Raw genomic sequence first — 24,239 nt, forward strand, 5'->3', positions numbered from 1 at the left:
GCTCTTCTGGGTAAGGCTATCCGTACTTGGTTTGTGGAGAATTGGTGGATAGCCTTTAGGAAAAATTACCTTCTTATGCAAACAATGCACATTACATATATTATACAGTGCTTACCTTATCTTTAAGTAAGCCTTTAGACCCAATGACCTTGTCAAAGATGTGCTTTCCAACATGAGCATCTACAGCAGATAGCGGATCATCCAACAAGTAAACATCGGCATTGCAATAAACAGCACGGGCCAGGCTCACTCTTTGCTTCTGTCCTCCTGATAAGTTCACACCCTACCCAGGAAAAAGACGAGATTGAGGGGGTAAGTTGGCGTAGTGGAGAGATAGATCCGTGGGTGTTGATCTGATGGGTGTTGTCAGCATAGCCCAGGGAAGAGTTAAAGAGAGAGAATAGGAGGAGCCCAAGTATGAAGCAATAGGGTACCCCAACAGAACGAGGAAGAGGAGATGGTGTATGTGACACTGAAAGTGCGCTGAGTTAGGCAAGAGGAGAAATGGGAAAGGGCAGAGTCACGGAAGCCAAGGGAATGGGGTTTAGGAGGAGTGGGAGATCAACTGCGTCAAAGGCAGCAGAAAGATCTAAGCGTATAAGCATGGAGTAAAGGTCATTGGTTTTAGCAGTTACTAGGTCATTAATGAGTTTTAGTAGGGCAGTTTCAGTGGAAGCCAGACTGTAGGGGATAGAAAAGGTTGTTGTCAGTGAGGTAGCAACTCATACGCTTGTGGACAAGGCATTCAAGAAGCTTTGAGACAAACTGGTATTCAAACAGGTGGGGTCCAGCGAGTATTTGTGAGGTTTGGGGGTAACCACTGCATGTTTGGGCAGGGAGGTAAAGGTGGCGGTGGAGAAATAGAGGTTGAAGAAGCGGGTTACAGAGTTTAGGAAAGAGCAGGAAGAGGGTCGTAGTAGTTGGGAGGGGACAGGGTTCAGGGTCCAGGTGGTGAGGTGAGCCTTGGAAAGGAGTTTGGCAAATTCCGTAGTGGTAACAGGGTTGAATGAGGAAAGTATTGAGTGTCATGTTGGAACTGGTGTGTTGGTTAGAGGAAAAAGCAGAACATAGATATCTCATCATGAATCGTGTTGATCTTGTTTTTGAAATGATTGGCATACTCCTTAGCAGAAAGTCAGTTAGTGGGTGGAGGCAGTGGGAGGCAAAGTAAGGAATTAAGGGTAGAAAAGAGTTAATGAGAATTGGACAAGAGTGTTTTGATGAGTCGTGTAGTAGGTATGTTTAGCAGCGTGGAGGCAGGAGTTTTTTTACGCCATGCTCGTCTCTTGAGACATCTGGTGTCATCCGTTTGCCAGGGGAGGCCTGGTCCCCTCCCCCCCCCCCCCCCTCCACTGTACTGGAAGATTATGGTGGCAGGGATAGGGAGGGGCTGTGGACGATGAAGATTTGATTTCACCCAAATCAGGATCCATCAGCATAAGGGACACAACTGAATGTCCCCTGTGTTTACAGTGCATCCAAAAAGTATTCACAGCGCTTCGCTTTTTGTTATGTTACAGCCTTATTCCAAAAATTTATTAAATTCATTATTTTCCTCAAAATTCGACAAATAATACCCCATTAATGACAACATGAAAGAAGTTTGTTTGAAATCTTTGCAAATTTATTAAAAATAAAAAAAACAAAAAAATCACATATACATAACTATTCACAGCCTTTGCTCAATACTTTGTTGAAGCATCTTTGGCACCAATTACAGCCTCAAGTCTTTTTGAGTATGATGCTACAAGCTTGGTGGTACACCTATTTTTGGGCAGTTTCTCCCATTCTTCTTTGCAGGACCTCTCAAGCCCCATGAGGTTGGATGGGGAGTGTCAGTGCACAGCCATTTTCACATCTCTCCAGAGATGTACAATCGGGTTCAAATCTGGGCTCTGGCTGGGCCACCTAAGGACATTTACAGAGTTGTCCTTTAGCCACTCCTTTGTTATCTTGGCTGTGTGCTTAGGGTCATTGTCCTATTGGAAGAGCAATGGAGCAATTTTCATCAAGAATGCCTCTGTACATTACTGCATTCATCTTTCTCTCGATCCTGACTAGTTTCCCAGTTCCTGCTGCTGAAAAACATCCCCACAGCATGATGCTACCACCACCATGCTTCACTGTGGAGATGGTATTGGCCAGGTGAGGAGCGCTGCCTTGGTATCCTCCAGACATGACGCTTGCCATTCAGGCCATAGTTCAATCTTTTTTTCATCGGGCCAGAGAATTTTGTTTCCCATGGTCTGAGAGTCCTTCATGTGCCTTTTGGCAAACTCCATGTGCCTTTTATTGAGGAATGGCTTCAGTCTGGCCACTCTACCATACAGGCCTGATTGGTGGAGTGCTGCAGAGATGGTTGTTCTTCCACAGCCAGGGTCCCTCTTATTTTTACCTTCACGATATTATATGCTTTCTAATCGAATGCCGGTTTATACATTTTTTACTTTTGATAAGTTCTTGCATGTACATACAGGCATTTATGAATCCATAATGAATGAATTTGATGTTTTTTTCTGCATTCATGTTCGTGAGGGTATCATTGGAATAATAACATTCCGATAGACAATTTTAACTTTAAAACAAGTCATCTGATACTTTTCATAACCATATCATGATTCTGCACATTTGTATTAGGATCAGCATTATGTTATATGTTATTATTATAAGCAGTCCCACTATTGTTATTCAATTGTTATTCAATTTTATTTATTTTTATTATTAGTGGGACCGCTTTAGCAGTCCCACTATTGTTATTCGATTTTATTTATTTTTATTTCTTTATTTATTATTCCGTACGTTTTTTGGCTCTGTGTAACTTCTGCATACTTTTAGCTATTAAAACCATTCAACTATTAATACGTTCGTCTCTTTCAGCTGATGATGGGACTTTTTCAACTTTTTTTCTACCATTTATACTTTTTAAAATATTAAGCTTTTTATCACTTTTTTTTAACATTGAAGTCAATGGGAGCATGCTTCAGATCCTTAAAATCTTCTTCCGCTCCCAAAGGTTTCAGCTCCTTCATACTTTCACCTACGGACGCCAAACAAACTTTAAAATGTTCACAAAATATTCAGCTACCTGGCTATATCTTTTCAGTTTGATATCTTTTACAGTTTTTGTGAAAAAGCTGTTTGTTTAGTGGTCATTTCAGGAAATTTTAGCCATTAAACAGAGTGTACTGTGTTGCTTTGTTGACATGGTTACCAAAGCTTCTGTTATACACAGGGGGGAGGTGGCTGGAGCATCTCAGCTATGATTACAGAGCCCGGGGAAGAGGACAGACACACCATGTACTGGTTTATAATAGAGGAATATGATGGGCAGTGTTAATGGGGCAATTCTGATGGAGCAGTTTTGATGGGGCAATTCTGATGGGGACAATTTTAATGGAGCAGTTTTAAAAGTGGCAATATGATGGGGCAGTTTTGATGGTGGGAATATGATAGGGCAGTTTTGATGGGGCAATCCTGATGGGGCAGTTTTGATGGGGACAATTTCGATGGGGCAATTCTGATATAATATGATGGGGGCAGTTTTGATGGTGCAGTTTTGATGGTGGCAATATGATGGGGCAATTCTGATGGGGCAGTTTTGATGGTGGCAATATGATGGGGCAGTTTTGATGGTGGCAATATGATGGGGCAGTTTTGATGGTGGCAATATGATGGGGCAGTTTTCATGGGGCAATACTGATGGGGCAGTTTTGATGGTGGCAATATGATGGGTCAGGTTTGATAGGGCAATTTTGATGGGGCGGTTTTGATGGGGCAATTCTGATGGGGCAGTTTTGATGGGGGCAATATGATGGGGCAGTTTTGATGGGGGCAGTTTTGATGGGGGCAATTTTAATGGAGCAGTTTTGATGGGGGCCGTTTTAGCAATTCAGCTATTCAGTCCCACTATTGTTATTCGATTTTATTTATTTATATTAGTGGGACTGCTTTAGCAGTCCCACTATTTTTATACGATTTTATTTATTAGTGGGACTGCTTTAGCAGTCCCACTATTGTTATTCGATTTTATTTATTTTTATTTTTTCTTTATTATTCTGTACGTTTTTTGGCTCTGCGTAACTTCTGCATACTATCAACTATTAAAACCATTCAACTATTAAAATGTTCGTCTCTTTCAGCTGATGATGGGATTTTTTCTACTATTTATACTTTTTAAAATATTAAAGTGGAGTTCCACTCACTTTTACAACTCTTCAGCATCCCTCACTAAACTGTGCACTGTAAACAAATTGGATATTTTTAAATTTTCTTTCTCAGCACCTACTGTATATCTGCTGTATTCATTTTTCACTTCCTCCTCCCTGGCCCATCGCATCATTTTCTGTTTGCAATGCCTTCTGGGAAGGGACAGCAACTTCCTCTGACACTGCCGTTGCTATGGAAACCTGACCTGAAACCTATTACACTGCTTGTGCTGCCCTGAGCATGTGCAAGATCTGCAAGGATGAGATCCAGGAAGAAATACAGTCTGGCTTCAGATGCCCACACTTAAGATGGCCACGGCCTGCTGTAAGTTTATAAAATAACAAACTACTGCTATAAACTAACAAAACAGACCTTAGTTTACAGACTAACTTTACTAGAATACATTAAGCTTGTGTATTATAGGGGTATTTTTATTTAAAAAGTATAATTTCAGCCGGAACACCACTTTAAGCTTTTTAACTTTTTTTTAACATTGAAGTCAATGGCAGCAAGCTTCAGATCCTTAAAATTTTCTTCCGCTCCCAAAAGTTTCAGCTCCTTCATACTTTCACCTACAGACGCCAAACAAACTTTAAAACGTTCACAGTTTTGATGGTGGCAATATGATGGGGCAGTTTTAATGGGGCAATTCTGATGGGGCAGTTTTGATGGTGGCAATATGATGGGGCAGTTTTGATGGGGACAATTTTAATGGAGCAGTTTTAAAGGTGGCAATATGATGGGGCAGTTTTGATGGGGGTAGATTTGATGGTGGCAAAATGATGGGGCAGTTTTGATGGGGATAATTTTTATGGGGCAATTCTGATGGGGTAGTTTTGATGGCAATATGATGGGGGCAGTTTTGCTGGGGGCCGTTTTAGCAATTCAGCTATTCAGCATTCCCACGCATTTTCCCCAGGAAATGCATTTTCTAGTTTTTAATTGTATTATTTAATTTTATTCCGTACGTTTTTTGGCTCTGCATAACTTCTGCATACTTTCAGCTATTAAAACCATTCAACTAATAAAATGTTTGTCTCTTTCAGCTGATGGGACTTTTTCAACTTTTTTTCTACCATTTATACTTTTTAAAATATTAAGCTTTTTAACACTTTTTTTTAACATTGAAGTCAATGGGAGCATGCTTCAGATCCTTAAAATCTTCTTCCGCTCCCAAAAGTTTCAGCTCCTTCATACTTTCACCTACAGACTCCAAACAAACTTTAAAATGTTCACAAGATATTCAGCTATCTGGATATACAGTGGGGCAAAAAAGAATTTAGTCAGCCACCAATTGTGCAAGTTCTCCCACTTAAAAAGATGAGAGAGGCCTGTAATTGTCATCATAGGTATACCTCAACTATGAGAGACAAAATGTGGAAACAAATCCAGACAATCACATTGTCTGATTTTTGAAAGAATTTGTTTGCAAATTATGGTGGAAAATAAGTATTTGGTAAATATCAAAAGTTCATCTCAATACTTTGTTATATATCCTTTGTTGGCAATGACAGAGGTCAAACGTTTTCTGTAAGTCTTCACAAGGTTGTCACACACTGTTGCTGGTATGTTGGCCCATTCCTCCATGCAGATCTCCTCTAGAGCAGTGATGTTTTGGGGCTGTCTCTGGGCAATACGGACTTTCAATTCCCTCCAAAGGTTTTCTATGGGGTTGAGATCTGGAGACTGGCTAGGCCACTCCAGGACCTTGAAATACTGCTTACGAGGTCACTCCTTTGTTGCCCGGGCGATGTGTTTGGGATCATTGTCATGCTGAAAGACCCAGCCACGTTTCATCTTCAATGCCCTTGCTTATGGGAGGAGGTTTGCACTCAAAATCTCATGATACATGGCCCCATTCATTTTTTCATGTACACGGATCAGTCGTCCTGTTCCCTTTGCAGAGAAACAGCCCCAAAGCATGATGTTGCCACCCCCATACTTCCATGCTTCACAGTAGGTATGGTGTTCTTTGGTTGCAACTCAGCATTCTCTCTCCTCCAACCATGACGAGTTGTGTTTCTACCAAACAGTTCTACTTTGGTTTCATCTGACCATATGACATTCTCCCAATCCTCTTCTGGATTATCCAAATGCTATCTAGCAAACCTCAGATGGGCCAGAACATGTACTGGCTTAAGCAGGGGGACACATCTGGCACTGCAGGATCTGAGTCCCTGGCGGCGTAGAGTGTTACTGATGTTAACCTTTGTTACGTTGGTCCCAGCCCTCTGCAGGTCATTCACTAGGTCCCCCCGTGTGGTTCTGGGATTTTTGCTCACCGTTCTTGTGATCATTTTGACCCCACGGGGTGAGATCTTGCATGGAGCCCCAGATCGAGGGAGATTATCAGTGGTCTTGTATGTCTTCCATTTTCTAATTATTGCTCCCACAGTTGATTTCTTCACACCAAGCTGCTTGCCTATTGCAGATTCAGTCTTCCCAGCCTGGTGCAGGTCTACAATTTTGTTCCTGGTGTCCTTCAACAGCTCTTTGGTCTTCACCATAGTGGAGTTTGGAGTGTGACTGTTTGAGGTTGTGGACCGGTGTCTTTTATACTGATAACAAGTTTAAACAGGTGCCATTAATACAGGTAATGAGTGGAGGACAGAGGAGCCTCTTAAAGAAGAAGATACAGGTCTGTGAGAGACAGAAATCTTGCTTGTCTTGTAGGTGACCAAATACTTATTTTCCACCATAATATGCAAATAAATTCATTTAAAAATCAGACAATGTAATTGTTTGGATTTGTTTCCACATTTTGTCTCTCATAGTTGAGGTATACCTATGATGACAATTACAGGCCTCTCTCATCTTTTTAAGTGGGAGAACTTGCACAATTGGTGGCTGACTAAATACTTTTTTGCCCCACTGTATCTTTTACAGTTTGATATCTTTTACAGTTTTTGAGAAAAAGCTGTTTGTTCAGGAAATTTTAGCCATTAAACAGAGTGTACTGTGTTGCTTTTGTTGCCATGGTTACCAAAGCTTCTGTTATACACAGGGGGGAGGTGGCTGGAGCATCTCAGCTCTGATTACAGAGCCCGGGGGAGGGGACAGACACACCATGTACTGATTTATAATAGAGGAATATGATGGGCAGTGTTAATGGGGCAATTCTGATGAGGCTGTTTTGATGGTGGCAATATGATGGAGCAGTTCTGATGGGGCAGTTCTGATGGGGCAATTCTGATGGGGCAGTTTTGATATCAATATGATGGGGGCAGTTTTGATGGTGCAGTTTTGATGGTGGCAATATGATGGGGCAGTTTTGATGGGGCAATTCTGATGGCAATATGATGGTGGCAATATGATGGGGCAGTTTTGATGGTGGCAATATGATGGGGCAGTTTTCATGGGGCAATTCTGATGGGGTAGTTTTGATGGTGGCAATATGATGGGGCAGTTTCGATGGGGCAGTTTCGATGGGGCAGTTTCGATGGTGGCAATATGATGGGTCAGTTTTGATGGTGGCAATATGATGGGGCAGTTTTGATGGTGGCAATATGATGGGGCAGTTTTCATGGGGCAATTCTGATGGGTCAGTTTTGATGGTGGCAATATGATGGGGCAATTTTGATGGGGCAGTTTTGATGGGGCAATTCTGATGGGGCAATTCTGATGGGGCAATTCTGATGGTGGCAATATGATGGGGCAGTTTTGATGGGGGCGATGTTAATGGAGCAGTTTTAAAGGTGGCAATATGATGGGGCAGTTTTGATGGTGGCAGATTGGATGGGGGTAGTTTTGATGGTGGCAATATGATGGGGCAGTTTTGATGGGGCAATTCTGATGGGGCAGTTTTGATGGTGGCAATATGATATGGCAGTTTTGATGGAGCAATTCTGATGGGGCAGTTTTGATGGGGCAGTGTTGATGGCAATATGATGGGGCAGTTTTGATGGTGGCAATATGATGGGGCAGTTTTGATGGGGCAGTTTTGATGGGGCAGTTTTGATGGGGGCCGTTTTAGCAATTCAGCAATTCAGCATTCCCACGCATTTTCCCCAGGAAATGCATTTTCTAGTTTGTATTATTATTTAGTGGGACTGCTTTAGCAGTCCCACTATTGTTATTCGATTTTATTTATTTTTATTTCTTTATTATTCCGTACGTTTTTTGGCTCTGCGTATCTTCTGCATACTTTTAGCTATTAAAACCATTCAACCAATACCATGTTCGTCTCTTTCAGCCGATGATGGGACTTTTTCAACTTTTTTTCTACCATTTATACTTTTTAAAATATTAAGCTTTTTATCACTTTTTTTTAACATTGAAGTCAATGGGAGCATGCTTCAGATCCTTAAAATCTTCTTCCGCTCCCAAAAGTTTCAGCTCCTTCATACTTTCACCTTCGGACGCCAAACAAACTTTAAAATGTTCACAAAATATTCAGCTATCTGGCTATATCTTTTCAGTTTGATATCTTTTAAAGTTTTTGTGAAAAAGCTTTGTGTTTAGAGGTCATTTCAGGAAATTTTAGCCATTAATCAGAGTGTACTGTGTTGCTTTTGTTGCCATGGTTACCAAAGCTTCCGTTATACACAGGGGAGGAGGTGCCTGGAGCATCTCAGCTCTGATTACAGAGCCCGGGGGAGGGGACAGACACACCATGTACTGATTTATAATAGAGGAATATGATGGGGCAGTTTTGATGGGGCAGTTTTGATGGTGGCAATATGATGGTGGCAATATGATGGTGGCAATATGATGGGGCAGTTTTGATGGGGGCAGTTTTGATGGGGAAATTCTGATGGGGCAATTCTGATGGTGGCAATTCTGATGGTGGCAATTCTGATGGGGCAGTTTTGATGGGGCAATTCTGATGGGGCAGTTTTGATGGGGCAATTCTGATGGGGCAGTTTTGATGGCAATATGATGGGGGCAGCTTTGATGGTGGCCGTTTTAGCAATTCAGCTATTCAGCATTCCCACGTATTTTCCCCAGGAAATGCATTTTCTAGTTTTATTTATTATTCCGTACGTTTTTTGGCTCTTCGTAACTTCTGCATACTTTCAGCTATTAAAACCATTCAACTATTAAAATGTTCGACTCTTTCAGCTGATGATGGAACTTTTTCAACTTTTTTTCTACTATTTATACTTTTTAAAATATTAAGCTTTTTAACATTGAAGTCAATGGGAGCATGCTTCAGATGCTTAAAATCTTCTTCCCTCCCAAAAGTTTCAGCTCCTTCATACTTTCACCTACAGATGCCAAACAAACTTTAAAATGTTCACAAAATATTCAGCTATCTGGCTATATCTTTTCCGTTTGATATCTTTTTCAGTTTTTGTGAAAAAGCTGTTTGTTTAGTGGTCATTTCAGGAAATTTTAGCTATTAAACAGAGTGTACTGTGCTGCTTTTGTTGCCATGGTTACCAAAGCTTCTGTTATACACGGGGGGAGGTGGCTGGAGCATCTCAGCTCTGATTACAGAGCCCGGGGGAGGGGACAGACACACCATGTACTGATTTATAATAGAGGAATATGATGGGGCAGTTTTCATGGTGGCAATATGATGGGGCAGTTTTGATGGGGACAATTTTAATGAAGCAGTTTTGATGGGGCAATTCTGATGGGGCGGTTTTGATGGTGGCAATATGATGGGGCAGTTTGGATGGGGCAATTCTGATGGGGCAGTTTTTATGGTGGCAGTATGATGGAGCAGTTTTGATGGTGGCAATATGATGCGGCAGTTTTGATGGGGCAATTCTGATGGGGCGGTTTTGATGGGGACAATTTTGATGGGGCAATATGATGGGGCAGTTTTGATAGTGGCAATATGATGGGGCAGTTTTGATGGGGCAATTTTGATGGTGGCAATATGATGGGGCAGTTTTGATGGGGACAATTTTGATGGGGGCAGTTTTGATGGGGGCCGTTTTAGCAATTCAGCTATTCAGCATTCCCATGCATTTTCGCCAGGAAATGCATTTTCTAGTTGTTTATTATTATTTTGATTCCATGTTTACGTGTGCACTCTGTGGGGGGGGGGATAATGAGACTATCTTGATAGTGTCATTAGACCTTTCTATATTGGTTTGCTCTTTGTTCCTCCCCCTCAGGTATTTTCTATCTTGGTTTTCCCAAAGTTTGATCATGTGGGGAGGTCCTTTCCAAGACAACTCCATTTTTGATTGGTTGTTTATTTTTGTTTTGCCTCTATAGGTACACCCATGAACAAACATTGTTTATTTAGATATGATTAAGCACCACTACACGGTGTGAAATGCGTTAGATGCTTCTCCCGGTTTCTGTTGCATATGAAGGGACTGTATTGTGTTTTATTACGTCAATAAAGATGGCCTCAGCGGTGTGCGGCCGTCTAGGACTTTTCTTTTCCTTCCACGTTTGTGCAGAGCCAGCACCTGCGAGTTCATAATAGGGCGGGTGTTTCTAAAGGTCTGGAGCTTTTGGAGCGGCAATTTTTTCCTATGTGGCTGTTCTTCTGGAAGGTTCTCTTCTCTCCACAGAGAAACGCTGGAGCTCTGTCAGAGTGACTATCGGGTTCTTGGTCACCTGACTAAGGCCCTTACCCCCACAATCGCTCAGCTTGGTTCGATGGCCCACTCTAGGAGCTGTCCTGGTGGTTCCAAACGTCTTCCATTTATGGATGATGGGACCACTGTGCTTATTGGGACCTTCAATGCTGCAAAACATTTTCTGTACCCCTCCACGGATCTGTGACTCGGTACAATCCTGTCTCGGAGGTTTACAGACAATTCCTTGGGCTTCATGGCTTGGTTTGTGCTTTGACACGCACTGCTAACTGTGGGACCTTAGACAGGTGTGTGTGCCTTCCCATGTCCAGACAGCTAAATTTACCACAGGTAGACTCCATTGAATTTGTAGAAACATCTCAAGGATGCACCTAAGCTTAATTTTGTGTGTCATGGCAAAGGCTATAAATACTTATGTACATGTGATTTTTTTCGTTTTTTTTTAATTTTTAATAAATTTGCAAACATTTTAAACAATCTTCTTACACATTGTCTTTATGGGGTATTGTTTGTAGAATTCTGATGAAAATAATGAATTTAATACATTTTGGAATAAAGCTGTAACAACAAAATGTGGAAAAAGTGAAGTACTGTGAATACTTTCTGGATGCACTGTAATATTAATTTTTTTAACTAAACTTAGGCTTTAATTCTGCAGCTGGAAACAACCCCAGTACAAGGGTAAGTTGGGACCTGGTGAAAAATCTACATAAAAACAGAAAGCAATGATTTGCAGATCTCATAAATTCATTTATAGAAAATAGAAACATATCTACATTTTAAACTGAGAAAATGTACCATTTTAAAGCGGAGTTCCACCCATAAATGGAACTTCTGCTGATCGTATTTCTCCCCGCCTCCGGTGTCACATTTGGCACCTTTTAGGGGGGGGGGGTCGAATCCAGGTATCTGCTCCCACTTCCTTTGAAAGATTGCGGCAAACTATGTAAATGTCCATCCCCTCCCCCCACCCCCACGCTGCCTTCTGGGAGACACACAGGTCCTCAGAAAGCGCGACTTGCACATGCGCAGTAGGAAACAGGCCGTGAAGCCGTAAGGCTTCATTTCCGGTTTCCCTTAGTAATGATGCCGGCTCCTGCACCCGGAGCCGGGGGATGGGTCGGCTTTGGGTGCCGACATCGTAGGCTCCCAGGAAAGGAAAGTGTCCTTATATTAACCAGTTGCCGCCCGCCCATCGTTGCGGCTCTCGTTCTGGGACCGCGGCTCTTTAACCATGTGATCGGCTGTGTCCAATCACAGCCGGTCACATGTAAACACGGAGATGCCGATCGGCTGCATCTTCTCGCAGGGGGACATCTACACATGTAATCAGGGCACTGATAATCAGTGCCCTGATTACAATATAGCACCAACAGTGTCACCAATCAGTGCCAATAATCAGTGCCCAGTGTCAGCAATCAGTGGCCACTAATGCCCACAAATCAGTGCCTATTAGTAATGCCAATCAGTGCTGGCTATCAGTGCCGTCCATCAATGCCCATCAGTGCCGTCCATCAATGCCCATCAGTGCCGTCCATCAATGCCCATCAGTGCCGTCCATCAATGCCCATCAGTGCCGTCCATCAATGCCCATCAGTGCCGTCCATCAATGCCCATCAGTGCCGTCCATCAATGCCCATCAGTGCCGTCCATCAATGCCCACCAGTGCCACCTAACAGTGCCCACCAGTGCCACCTAACAGTGCCCACCAGTGCCGTCTAACAGTGCCACCTATCAGTGCCCATAAGTACGGCATATTAGTGCCTCCTCATCAGCACCACCTCATCAATGCCCACCAGTTCAGCCTATCAGTGCCCATCAGAGCGGCCTCATCAGCGCACATCAGTGAAGGAGAAAAATTACTTAGTTACAAAATTTACTGACAGAAACTGACAGCAAAAATTTTTTTAGTATAAAATAAAAAGCCCAGCAGTGATTAAATACCACCCAAAGCTCTATTTGTGTGAAGAAAATGATAAAAATTTCATCTGGGTACAGTGTAGCATGACCGCGCAATTGTCATTCAAAATGCGACAGCGGTGAAAGCTGAAAAATGGCCTGGGCAGGAAGGGGGTGTAAGTGCCCTGTAGGCAAGTGGTTACAAGTCAGCAGCTGCAGTATTTGTAGCTGCTGACTTTTAATTTTTTTTTACCTACGCGGAACTCTGCTTTAAGAAAAATATAAGGTAATTTAAAATTGATGGCAGCAACACCTCTCAAAAAAGTTGGGACAGGGCAACAAAAAGCTTGCAAAGTAAGCGGCACCAACAATGAAGAGCTGGAAGAACATTTTGCAACTAATTAGGGTAATTGACAACAGGTAAGTAACATAAAATTGGCAACAGGCAACATGTAAGTGGCATCTTAAAGAGTCAGAGGGCTTGATTTAATAAAACTTGGAGAGTGCAGAATCTGGTGTAGCTGTACATGGTAGTTCATAAGCTTCCAACTTAAGCTTGGGCAATTCAGCTTTGACAAAACCTGGAAGCTGATTGGTTTCTATGCAGAGCTGCACCAGATTTTGCACTCTTTAGTTTTAGTTTTAACAAACCAACCCCAGCGTGTCTCAGAAGTAAAGATGGGCAGAGGTTCACCAATCTGTTAAAAGCGGCGTCTAAAAATTGTCAAATTAAGAATAATGTTCCTCAAAGTAAAATTGGAAAGACTTTAAATATATCCTCATCTACAGCACGTCATCCAAAGATTCCGAGAATCTGGAGAAATTTGTGTGTGCAAGGGACAAGGCCGAAACGCATTATTGGATGACAATGATCTTTGGGCCGTCAGGTGGCACTGCATTAAAAAACAAGCATAATTCTATGATGGACATAACTGCATGGGCTCAGGAATACTTCCATAAATCACTGTTTGTGAACACAGTTTTGCTGTGCCATCCAAAAATATAAGGTAAAGCTTTATCATGTAAAGAAGGCATGTCTGAACATTATCCAGAAACACCGCCATCTTCTCTGGGCCAAAGTTCATTTAAAATTGTCTGTTGCAAAGTGAAAAACTTCTGTGATGAGAGAAGTCGAAATTCGATCTTTTTTGGCAACCATGGGCATCTTGTCCTTCTGACTAAAGAGGAGAGGGACCTCAAAAGCCTGCATCTCTAAAGGTATGGGGGTGCATTAGTGTGCATGGAATGGGCACATTGCACATATGGAAAGGCACCATCAATGCTGAAAAATATATCTGGGTTTTAGGGCAGCATATGCTACCATCCAGATAACATCTTTTTCAGGGAAGGCCTTGCATATTTCAGCAGGAAAATGCTAAACCGCATACTGCATGGCTTCATAGCAACAGAGTCTAGGTGCAAAACAATTGTGTGTGTGTGATCACACTTTAAATATTAAGGCCTCATGCACACAGGGCATTTTTACAGCTGCTTTTACCAGCGTCAGACTTTCGCCTCTCCATGTCATTCTATGGCCTCATACGCACACAGGCCCACCATGGTAAACATGGCCCTGTCGCAACTTTAAGACGTGTAGCTATCATTCATTTCAAAATGACCTTATTATTTTCCTAAAATGGTACATTTTCTCAGTTTAAACATTTGATATAGTCCTAAACAAAAAGCTTTCATGCAACACTCAGCGCTATGGTGCTTTGAAGTACCCCTTAATGCTGGATACAACTGCAATCTTATGTGGGTAAATAAATATTAAAAAAATATATTATATAAAAAGCAGCCGCTTAAAAGATCATAGAATATATACACATGAATAAAAACAATCCTTAGACACAGTCTCTAGATATTTATATTCAAAGCAGCACTACCACACACAGTGTAAGTTTGGCTAAAGCGCATAAAGTCCCATAAGAGAAATAAAGCGTGATGTTAGGTGATGAGATGGACAGTCAGTGCGTGAAGATCACTGTCATTATCCGCAGTAAAGATTGAATAGCTGATACACAAGTTCCGGGCTCCTAAACTAAATGTGTCACCACTGCGCTTATGACCACAATACTAACCCCTAAAGCTGCCAACCTAAATATAAATGCATAAATCAATAAAGTGTTTTATAAGAAAAAACAGTGACGCTGTATAAATGAATCCGTGACAGAAACTCAAAAAGCTAAATAAAACAATGCATAAATTTAGTGTCTGATAAACAATAACAAAAAAAGAAAAAAATCTCCACGTGTGAAAGTGTCCAGAGATAAATCAAGCACAAAGTCCATGCATAGTGATGAAGTCCATATGCAAAGTGAAAAATCTTCTTAACCACTTGACAACTGGGCACTTAAACCCCCTTCCTAACCAGACCAATTTTCAGCTTTCGGTGCTCTCACATTTTGAATGACAATTACCCATATGAAATTTTTTCCTTTTTTTCACACAAATAGAGCTATCTTTTGGTGGTAATCACCGTTGGGTTTTTTATTTTTTGCGCTATAAAAGAAAAAAAGACTGAAAATTCGGTAAAAAAAATTAAATTTTCTTTGTTTCTGTTATATAATTTAGCAAAGTAGTAATTTTTCTTCGTAAATTTTGGCCACAATTTATAATGCTACATATCTTTGGTAAAATAAGTACAAATTGGTGTATATTATTTGGTCTTTGTGAAAGTTATAGAGTCCAAAAGCTATGGTGCCAATATCTGAAAATTGATCACACCTGAATTACTGACAGCCTATCTATATTCTTGAGACCCTAACATGCCAGAAAAGTACAAATACCCCCCAAATGACCCCTTTTTGGAAAGAAGACATTGCAAGGTATTTAGAAAGATGCATGCTGAGTTTTTTGAAGTTGTCATTTTTTCCCACAATTCTTTGCAAAATCAAGATTTTTTTTTTCTTTTTTTTCCTCACAAAATTGTCATATTAGCAGGTTATTTCTCACACACCGCATATGCATACCACAAATTACACCCCAAAACACATTCTGCTATTACTCCCGAGTATGGAGATACCACATGTGTGAGACTTTTACACAGCGTGGCCACATACAGAGGCCCAACAGGGAGCACCTCCAGGCGTTCTGGAGCACCCAGGCCAATTCTGACATTTCTCTTCTACATGTAAAAATCATCATTTATTTGCTGGAAAATTACATAGAACCCCAAAACATTATATATATGTTTTTTTTTAGCAAAGACCCTAGAGAATACAATGGCGGTTGTTGCAACTTTTTATCTTTACAGTATTTGCGCAGCAATTTTTTAAAAAGCTTTTTTTTGGGAAAAAAAAAAAAACAGTTTTGTGCTTTAAAAAAAACAAAACAGTAAAGTTGGCCCAATGTTTTTGCATAATGTGAAAGATGAAGTTACGCCGAGTAAATAGATACCCAACATGTCACCCTTCAAAATTGCACACACTCGTGGAATGGCGCCAAACTTCGCTACTTAAAAATCCCCATAGGCAACGCTTTAAAATTTTTTACTGGTTACATGTTTTGAGTTACAGAGGAGGTCTCGCTCTAACGTTCGCACCTATACCTCACACGTGTGGTTTGAACATCATTTTCATATGTGGGCGGGACATACGTGTGCATTCGCTTCTGCATGCAAGCACAGGGGGACAGGGGCGCTTTAAAAAAAAAAATTCTTTCTTTTTATTGTTCAATTTACTTTATTTAAGTTTGACACTTTTTCCTATTTTTTGTTTTGATCACTTTTATTCCTATTACAAGGAATGTAAACATCCCTTGTAACAGGAATATGGCATGACAGATCCTCTTTACAGTGAGATATGGGGTCAATAAGACTCCACATCTCACCTCTAGGCTGGGAAGCCTGAAAAAAGAAAAAAAAAAAAAAAAAAAAAAAGATCCTGGCTTCGATCGTAGAGGTGAGTCGGTAGAAGCACTGGAGGGCGGCGGGAGGGGGGGTGTCCCCTCTCACCTCCCATAAGAACGATCAAGCAGTGGAACAGCTGCTATGATCATTCTTATGGTGTAGGGAATCGCTGGCTGAAAAAGCTAATATATGAATGATGTCTGTAGCTGCAGGCATCATTCAGATATCCCCGCACAAAGTCAAGGACGGCGGGCGGGAAGTGGTTAAAACACATTTTTTTTTTTAACACAAAGGTGTCCATTTATACAATATTTCTAACACATAGCATGTACATACCAAAAATTACACCCCAAAATAGATTCTCCTACTCCTCCTGAGTACGACAATACCACATGTGTGAGACTTCCACAGCCTGGCCACATACAGAGGCCGAGCATGGCCGGGTATTGCAGGGTATCGCCGAGTATGACTGGGTATGGCTGGGTATTGCAGAGTATTGCAGGGTAGTGCAGGGTAGTGCAAGGTATTGTGGAGTATTGCGGGGTGTTGCGGAGTATGGCGGGGTGTTGCGGAGTAGTGCGGGGTATTGCAGAGTGTTGCAGGGTAGTGCAGAGTATTGCGGGGTATTGCAGAGTATTGTGGGGTATTGCAGAGTATTGTGGGGTATTGCAGAGTATTGCGGGGTATTGCAAGGTAGTGCAGAGTATTGCAGGGTAGTGCTGGGTATTGCGAAGTATTGCGGAGTAGTGCGGGGTATTGCAGAGTAGTGCGGGGTATTGCAGAGTAGTGCGGGGTATTGCAGAGTATTGCGAAGTATTGCAGGGTAGTGCAGAGATTTGCGGGGTATTGCAGAGTATTGCGGGGTATTGCAGAGTATTGCGGGGTATTGCAGAGTATTGCGGGGTATTGCAGAGTATTGCGGGGTATTGCAGAGTATTGCGGGGGGTATTGCAGAGTATTGTGGGGTATTGCAGAGTAATGCAGAGTATTGCAGGGTAGTGCTGGGTACTGCAGGGCATTAGAGTATGGAGGGATGGCTGAGGATGGATGGATGGATGGATGGATGTGACTGTATTTGTCACTGAGCAGCGCTGTGGGCACTACAGATCCAGCCCACAGCGCTGCTACCATCCGATCCCTCCCCCTCTGTACACAGAGGGGAGGGAGGAACCGGCGTCATGACACGACGCTGGTTTGTTTACATGTGATCGCTCCGTCATTTGATGGAGCAATCACATGGTAAACGGCAGCGATCAAAGGACCCAGCGGTCAAGGATGTTCTCGGGTGCGCGCCCCAGGGGGCGCATGAGAGCAGGATTCTGGGAGGATGTCCATGGACACCCACCCAGAATAAGCCGACCGCGCTGTAGCCTTCTTTCGGCAAGTGTTTAAATTAGAACAATATAAATATATCTTCCACCACACCAAATGTGATCGTGTTCCACTTCCCATTGCAATCAAACTCACCAGAAGACTATGCCTTGCATTCTCATGCTCGGCACACAAGCTGTTTAAAGACCACCAGGGTTTAATTAAACTTCAGCTCTTCAGCAGCATTCAATAAGGGAGGAGAATCCCAACCGTGGACATGAAATAATAAAAGCTTCCAATAGTGTAATATTGCAAACCATTTTTTTAAAATAAAAACAAAATCTTCAACTATTGCACTCACATGTTTCACGTTATAAAAGAGCTTGCCAAGAATTCAGATTAGTGGTCACAGAGCCGGAGCGGTGTGTTGTAATCAGGCGGACCTGGAACGCAGTGTGTTAGGTCTCCCTCCTCACTGTCTCGCTCACCACCCCCCGCTCGTGACACCGCCTCGTAAACCTCAGAACTGCTGAAAGGACCATGTTTGCCTATCACTGCCACTGACTTATTTGCCTATCACTGACGGGACTTCTTCCCGTCCATGGTGGAGCTGAAATTTTAAGTCATGGTCACATGTTTCCTTGAAATACATCTTCCTATGAGCCAGCAATTTATTTGATTAAAACGCCATTAAAAAGATTTTGGAGCGTATTTTCTATTATTAGAGGCAGTGATAGGCAAACATGGTCCTTTCAGCAGTTCTGAGGTTTACAAGGCGGTGTCACGAGTGGGGTAGGTGAGCGAGACAGTGAAGAGGGAGACCTAACACACTGCGTTCCGGGTCCGCCTGATTACAACACACCGCTCCGGCTCTGGGACCACTAATCTGAATTCTTGGCAAGCTCTTTTATAACGTGAAATATGTGAGTGCAATAGTTGAAGATTTATATTTTTATTTTAAAATAAATGGTTTGCAATATTACACTATTGGAAGCTATTATTTTTTCATGTCCATGGTTGGGATTCTCCTCACTTATTGAATGCTGCTGAAGAGCTGAAGTTTAATTAAACCCTGGTGGTCTTTAAACAGCTTGTGTGCCGAGCATGAGAATGCAAGGCATATTCTTCTTGTGGGTTTGATTGCAATGAGGAGTGGAACATGATCACATTTGGTGTGGTGGAAGATATATTTATATTGTTCTAATTTAAGAAGATTTTTCACTTTGTATATGGACTTCATCACTATGCATGTGCTTGATTTATCTCCGGACACTTTCACACGTGGAGATTTTTTTCTTTTTTTGTTATTGTTTATTAGACACTAAATTTATGCATTGTTTTATATAGCTTTTTGAGTATCTGTCACGGATTCATTTATACAGCGCCACTGTTTTTTCTTATAAAACACTTTATTGATCACTGTCATTATTCGTAAAGCATGCACCAAAAACCAGAGTCTGCACCTCGTAAGTTACTCTCCCCCTAAGGGTATACACTCACCAGACTGCTAAAATAAAGAAGCCTTAAAAAGGTCAAGGGCATCCGTCTGTTCAGGATTCCATCCATCACTCCATGGGTGGTTGATCACATGAGAAAAAGAAACACTCCACATAGCATGATCTTGTTTCAACTAATTTAATGTTTTTGTTAGAACCACCACCCCCTTTATGATTACATTTACAAGATACAACATTTTAAAACAGCAAAGTAATATAAATCTGTCACCGTTCAGGAGGAGACGCCGTTCTCTATCTCGTGCATCCACTGCTCGGACAGTCTCAGGGTAATCCTCTCCACTCGTGACACGCTATCCTTGCTTCCAGGCGCCACTAGGTCACGCCCTGACATGTTTCATCATCTTAACCTCTACTGAGGGCATGACCTAGCGTTCTAGGTTAATATAGCCTACATACAGGAAGGATCCAAAACCATCAAACCTGCCGCTCAGCTTCAAAGCTGTGCACACTCATGGTGATCACAGACAGCTAGGAGATGGATCCCTCCCATAGATCTCATTAACGCCTTCACCACCATAGGTTAGTAAACCCAGATATTAACCGATAAAGGTTATTTGTAAAATCTCTTGGGAGATGTATACTGCATATGGCACAAACAAAAAATCATATACACATCAATGGCATTTCATAAACCCTCAAGATGGTTCATAAGTTATTAGTAGCATGAACAATAAAATTTATCTGAATGATTGCTTAAACAACTTTAAAATAGGCAATAATACATTTAAATTGAATAATTGTATAACTTATATGCATTTTTCCAACCAAAATTAGGAACCGCTAATTATAATACACCTGCAATTTAATACTAGATGGCAATACATATATCTTATATCACTAATAAAACAGTTAATGTCAAGTTCGACATTTAACCCTTTAGGAGTAAGAGAATCAGTGAGATATATCCATTTGGTCTCACGGTCAGATAATTCTCTAACAAAATTGGAGCCCCTCCAAGCAGGTTTAATGTGATCCATCCCCCAACCGCCCCCCCCCTAAAATTTCAAGCCCAATGGATCCTGGTTATGGCACAATTTAAAGTGTAAAAAAACGCTATGGTCCTTGAAACCCACTTTAATAGTTTTTATATGATGCTCAATTCCTTTTTTCAATGGCCTTTTCGTACGACCTATTTAGATCAACCCACATGGACATTTGAATGCGTATACCACGTGGGTGGTGTTACGCGAGATAAACTCAGAAATATTGAACTCTGTACCATTGCTAGTAGAGGTGAAATTCTCCAAACTCCTCAATCGTGGTGACCTTTCTGCATGCCTTACACCTTCTGCATGCAAAAAACCCATCACGATCCCAAAAAGGATAGAGGTCTGGTTGGTGGAGAGTATTCAAACAAGGAAACTGCGCTTAGGACAGGTCTGTGGGGTCAGAAGCCAAAGGTTGCTGCCTCCCTCACACAAAGTTCCTAAAAGGATACTTTGCAAAGCATAACAAATTATAGAGAATGGGTATGACGGCGCTACCTCTAAGTTTTAAACAGGGACAGCCTAAAGTTAAGCGACTCAATGAACGTGGTTTATGGAATATTGCACACATAGAGAGAAGTTTTCCCCTTATATTAAGGATGTCACTTCAGCAGATGAATATGTGCAGCTGGATTTATGCTGCAGGTATATGACAAACACTCAGGTGTCGCACAGAAAATGATGAGGTCTTACAGCATCTAGTAGTGAGGCCAGAGGCTGTGTTACCTATAGTGCATTTATTAAACCATATATCATGTGCTAAATTCCTGTGTTGAATCCGTAGCCATATCAAGCATTAGAAAACACCCGGAAGTAGTGTATTGCAAATATAAATACCATACAACACATGCAAGTTAAATCTCCTTAATCAAAGACCATAAGTAAGGCCTGAGGCTTGCATATATATACACAACTGCAAATAGTAACGTAACTAGAAATAATAACACAAAAATCACAGCAGTTATATCTCGGGCATATTATAACAGTCCCATATGTTGGCAATATCTTAAATAAATCCCCAATGGTGACTATGGTGCTGCAACAATTTGCCTGGTGACTCTCGTGCTCCCCCTCTTGGTAGCCTACTCACCAGCTCCCAGAACCCCGCCGGGGGTATTACGCCTTTAATATAATATGCTGGGTTGTTTTCCTTGTTGCTTCCTCTGGTGGATGCTTATGATGTACTCAGCTCCCCACGTCTCACATAAGGCATCACGCTCTGCTAGTCAGCTCCTAGGCATAGGAGAGAGGAGGAAGCTACCAGCAGCTGGGGAGCAATTTAATATAATATGCTGGGTTGTTTTCCTTGTTGCTTCCTCTGGTGGATGCTTATGATGTACTCAGCTCCCCACGTCTCACATAAGGCATCACGCTCTGCTAGTCAGCTCCTAGGCATAGGAGAGAGGAGGAAGCTACCAGCAGCTGGGGAGCAATTTACCCCCCACCTCACTGCTTATGCCTTTTAGGAGGGACTCTTTCACCCTGTTTTAACGTCTGGCAACTTATGCTGTCCATCTGGACTGAGTGCACATTTGGTGCCTGGACTTTTTAATTTTTACTTTTTATTTATTTTTTATTTTTTATTTTTTTATTTACTTTTTGGTATTTAAAATTATTTTTTCTGTTTGCTTATTTGAACCTATTTTTGTCCACGTGCTAAGTCGCTGTACGGGCACGTAAGTTTTAAATAAAGTTTTAAACTTTATCACACCATGGAAGCTCTTTTTTGTCTATTTACGAGGGGAAGCGACATATTTACAGAGTAAGAAGCCCAGGAAACATCCAACATAAAATATAGCGGCAAGCGACTCGTTTTCCAGCATAATCGCATTACCCTTATGTGAGACGTGGGGAGCTGAGTACATCATAAGCATCCACCAGAGGAAGCAACAAGGAAAACAACCCAGCATATTATATTAAAGGCGTAATACCCCCGGCGGGGTTCTGGGAGCTGGTGAGTAGGCTACCAAGAGGGGGAGCACGAGAGTCACCAGGCAAATTGTTGCAGCACCATAGTCACCATTGGGGATTTATTTAAGATATTGCCAACATATGGGACTGTTATAATATGCCCGAGATATAACTGCTGTGATTTTTGTGTTATTATTTCTAGTTACGTTACTATTTGCAGTTGTGTATATATATGCAAGCCTCAGGCCTTACTTATGGTCTTTGATTAAGGAGATTTAACTTGCATGTGTTGTATGGTATTTATATTTGCAATACACTACTTCCGGGTGTTTTCTAATGCTTGATATGGCTACGGATTCAACACAGGAATTTAGCACATGATATATGGTTTAATAAATGCACTATAGGTAACACAGCCTCTGGCCTCACTACTAGATGCTGTAAGACCACATCATTTTCTGTGCGACACCTGAGTGTTTGTCATATACCTGCAGCATAAATCCAGCTGCACATATTCATCTGCTGAAGTGACATCCTTAATATAAGGGGAAAACTTCTCTCTATGTGTGCAATATTCCATAAACCACGTTCATTGAGTCGCTTAACTTTAGGCTGTCCCTGTTTAAAACTTAGAGGTAGCGCGTCATACCCATTCTCTATAATTTGTTATGGTTGGTGGAGAGTACTTTTTTAACCACCCTTTCACCAAAACTAGGGGGCTTCCTACAAATGAACTTCGGGGTATTGGGAAGCACTGGTTGCAATGTCTTATCCAGATGTAAAATATGCCAGTGTTCTCTAAAGATCTACTCCACCTCTTTGTTCTGTGAGTGAAATCCAGATATGAAACCCCACTCGTGACTATCATTACTGGTGGGTATTCTGTCACTTAAAATAGTCTCCTGGCAGAGTTCTGGTAGCTCCTCTATTATAGTCTCCAAATGTTGTGGATTGTAGCCCTTTTCGTCAAATCTCTTTTTAACCGTTTGCCGACCAGCCGCCGCAGTTTCACTGTGGCAGAATGGCAAGGGCAGGCGAATCGACGTTATGTTACGTCGCTTCCTTAGGCAGCCACTAGAGGCGCGCGCACCCGCTGCTCGCCCCCGGAGCCGATGCGAGTGCCGGGCGGACTCGATGACCGCCGGGCTCCCGTGATCACTCGTGACACGGTGAGATCCCCGTTCTGTAAGGGGAGAAGTGACAGATTGTCTGTTCATACAAAGTATGAACAGCGATCTGTCATCTCCCCTAGTCAGTCCCATCCCCCCTTCAGTTAGAACACACTTGAGGGAACACAGTTAACCCCTTGATGGCCCCCTAGTGTTAACCCCTTCACTGCCAGTGACATTTTTACAGTAATCAATGAATTTTTATAGCACTGATCACTGTATTAACGCCAATGGTCCCAAAAATGTGTCAAAATTGTCCGATGTGTCCGCCATAATACACAATAAAAATCGCAGATCGGCGCCATTACGAGGAAAAAATAAATAATAAAAATGCTATAAATCTATCCCCTATTTTGTAGGCGCTATAACTTCTGCGTGAACCAATCAATATACGCTTATTGCGATTTTTATTACCAAAAATATGTAGAAGAATACATATCGGCCTAAACTGAGAAAAGATTTGTTTAAAAAAAAAAAATGGGGATATTTATTATAGCAAAAAGTACAAAATATTGTGTTTTTTTTTCAAAATTGTCGATCTTCTTATAGCGCAAAAAATAAAAACCGCAGAGGTGATCAAATACCACCAAAACAAAGCTCGATTTGTGGGAAAAAAAAGGACATCAATTTTATTTGGGTACAACGTCGCATGACCGCGCAATTGTCAGTTAAAAGGACACAGTGCGGAATCGCAAAAAGTGCTCTGGTCAGGAAGGGGGTAAAATCTTCCAGGGCTGAAGTGGTTAATGATCTGAGACAGAGAAAAAGTCATCCACATTCAAGCAATTTCTCCTCAGTCTCATAATCTGGCCTTTGGGGATGTTTCTCAACCAGAGGGGGTGATTCCCACTCTGCAGAGGAAGGTAACGGTTTATATCAGTGGGTTT

At 41.8% G+C, this 24,239-nt stretch overlaps 1 protein-coding gene across 2 annotated transcripts in view; it reads right to left on the reverse strand.

The window, feature by feature from the left end:
- Nucleotides 1–24,239, reverse strand: part of LOC141101798 (multidrug resistance-associated protein 1-like) — a 716,249-nt gene that overhangs the window by 237,644 nt on the left and 454,366 nt on the right. For both annotated transcript variants that reach the window (XM_073591133.1, XM_073591135.1), the window contains exon 18: nt 116–283. In XM_073591133.1, coding sequence (XP_073447234.1) covers nt 116–283 — 168 coding nt within the window. The remainder of the gene's footprint in view (nt 1–115; nt 284–24,239) is intronic.

The sequence above is a fragment of the Aquarana catesbeiana genome, linkage group LG06 (genome assembly GCF_042186555.1).
Source record: "Aquarana catesbeiana isolate 2022-GZ linkage group LG06, ASM4218655v1, whole genome shotgun sequence".
NCBI lineage: Eukaryota > Metazoa > Chordata > Amphibia > Anura > Ranidae > Aquarana > Aquarana catesbeiana.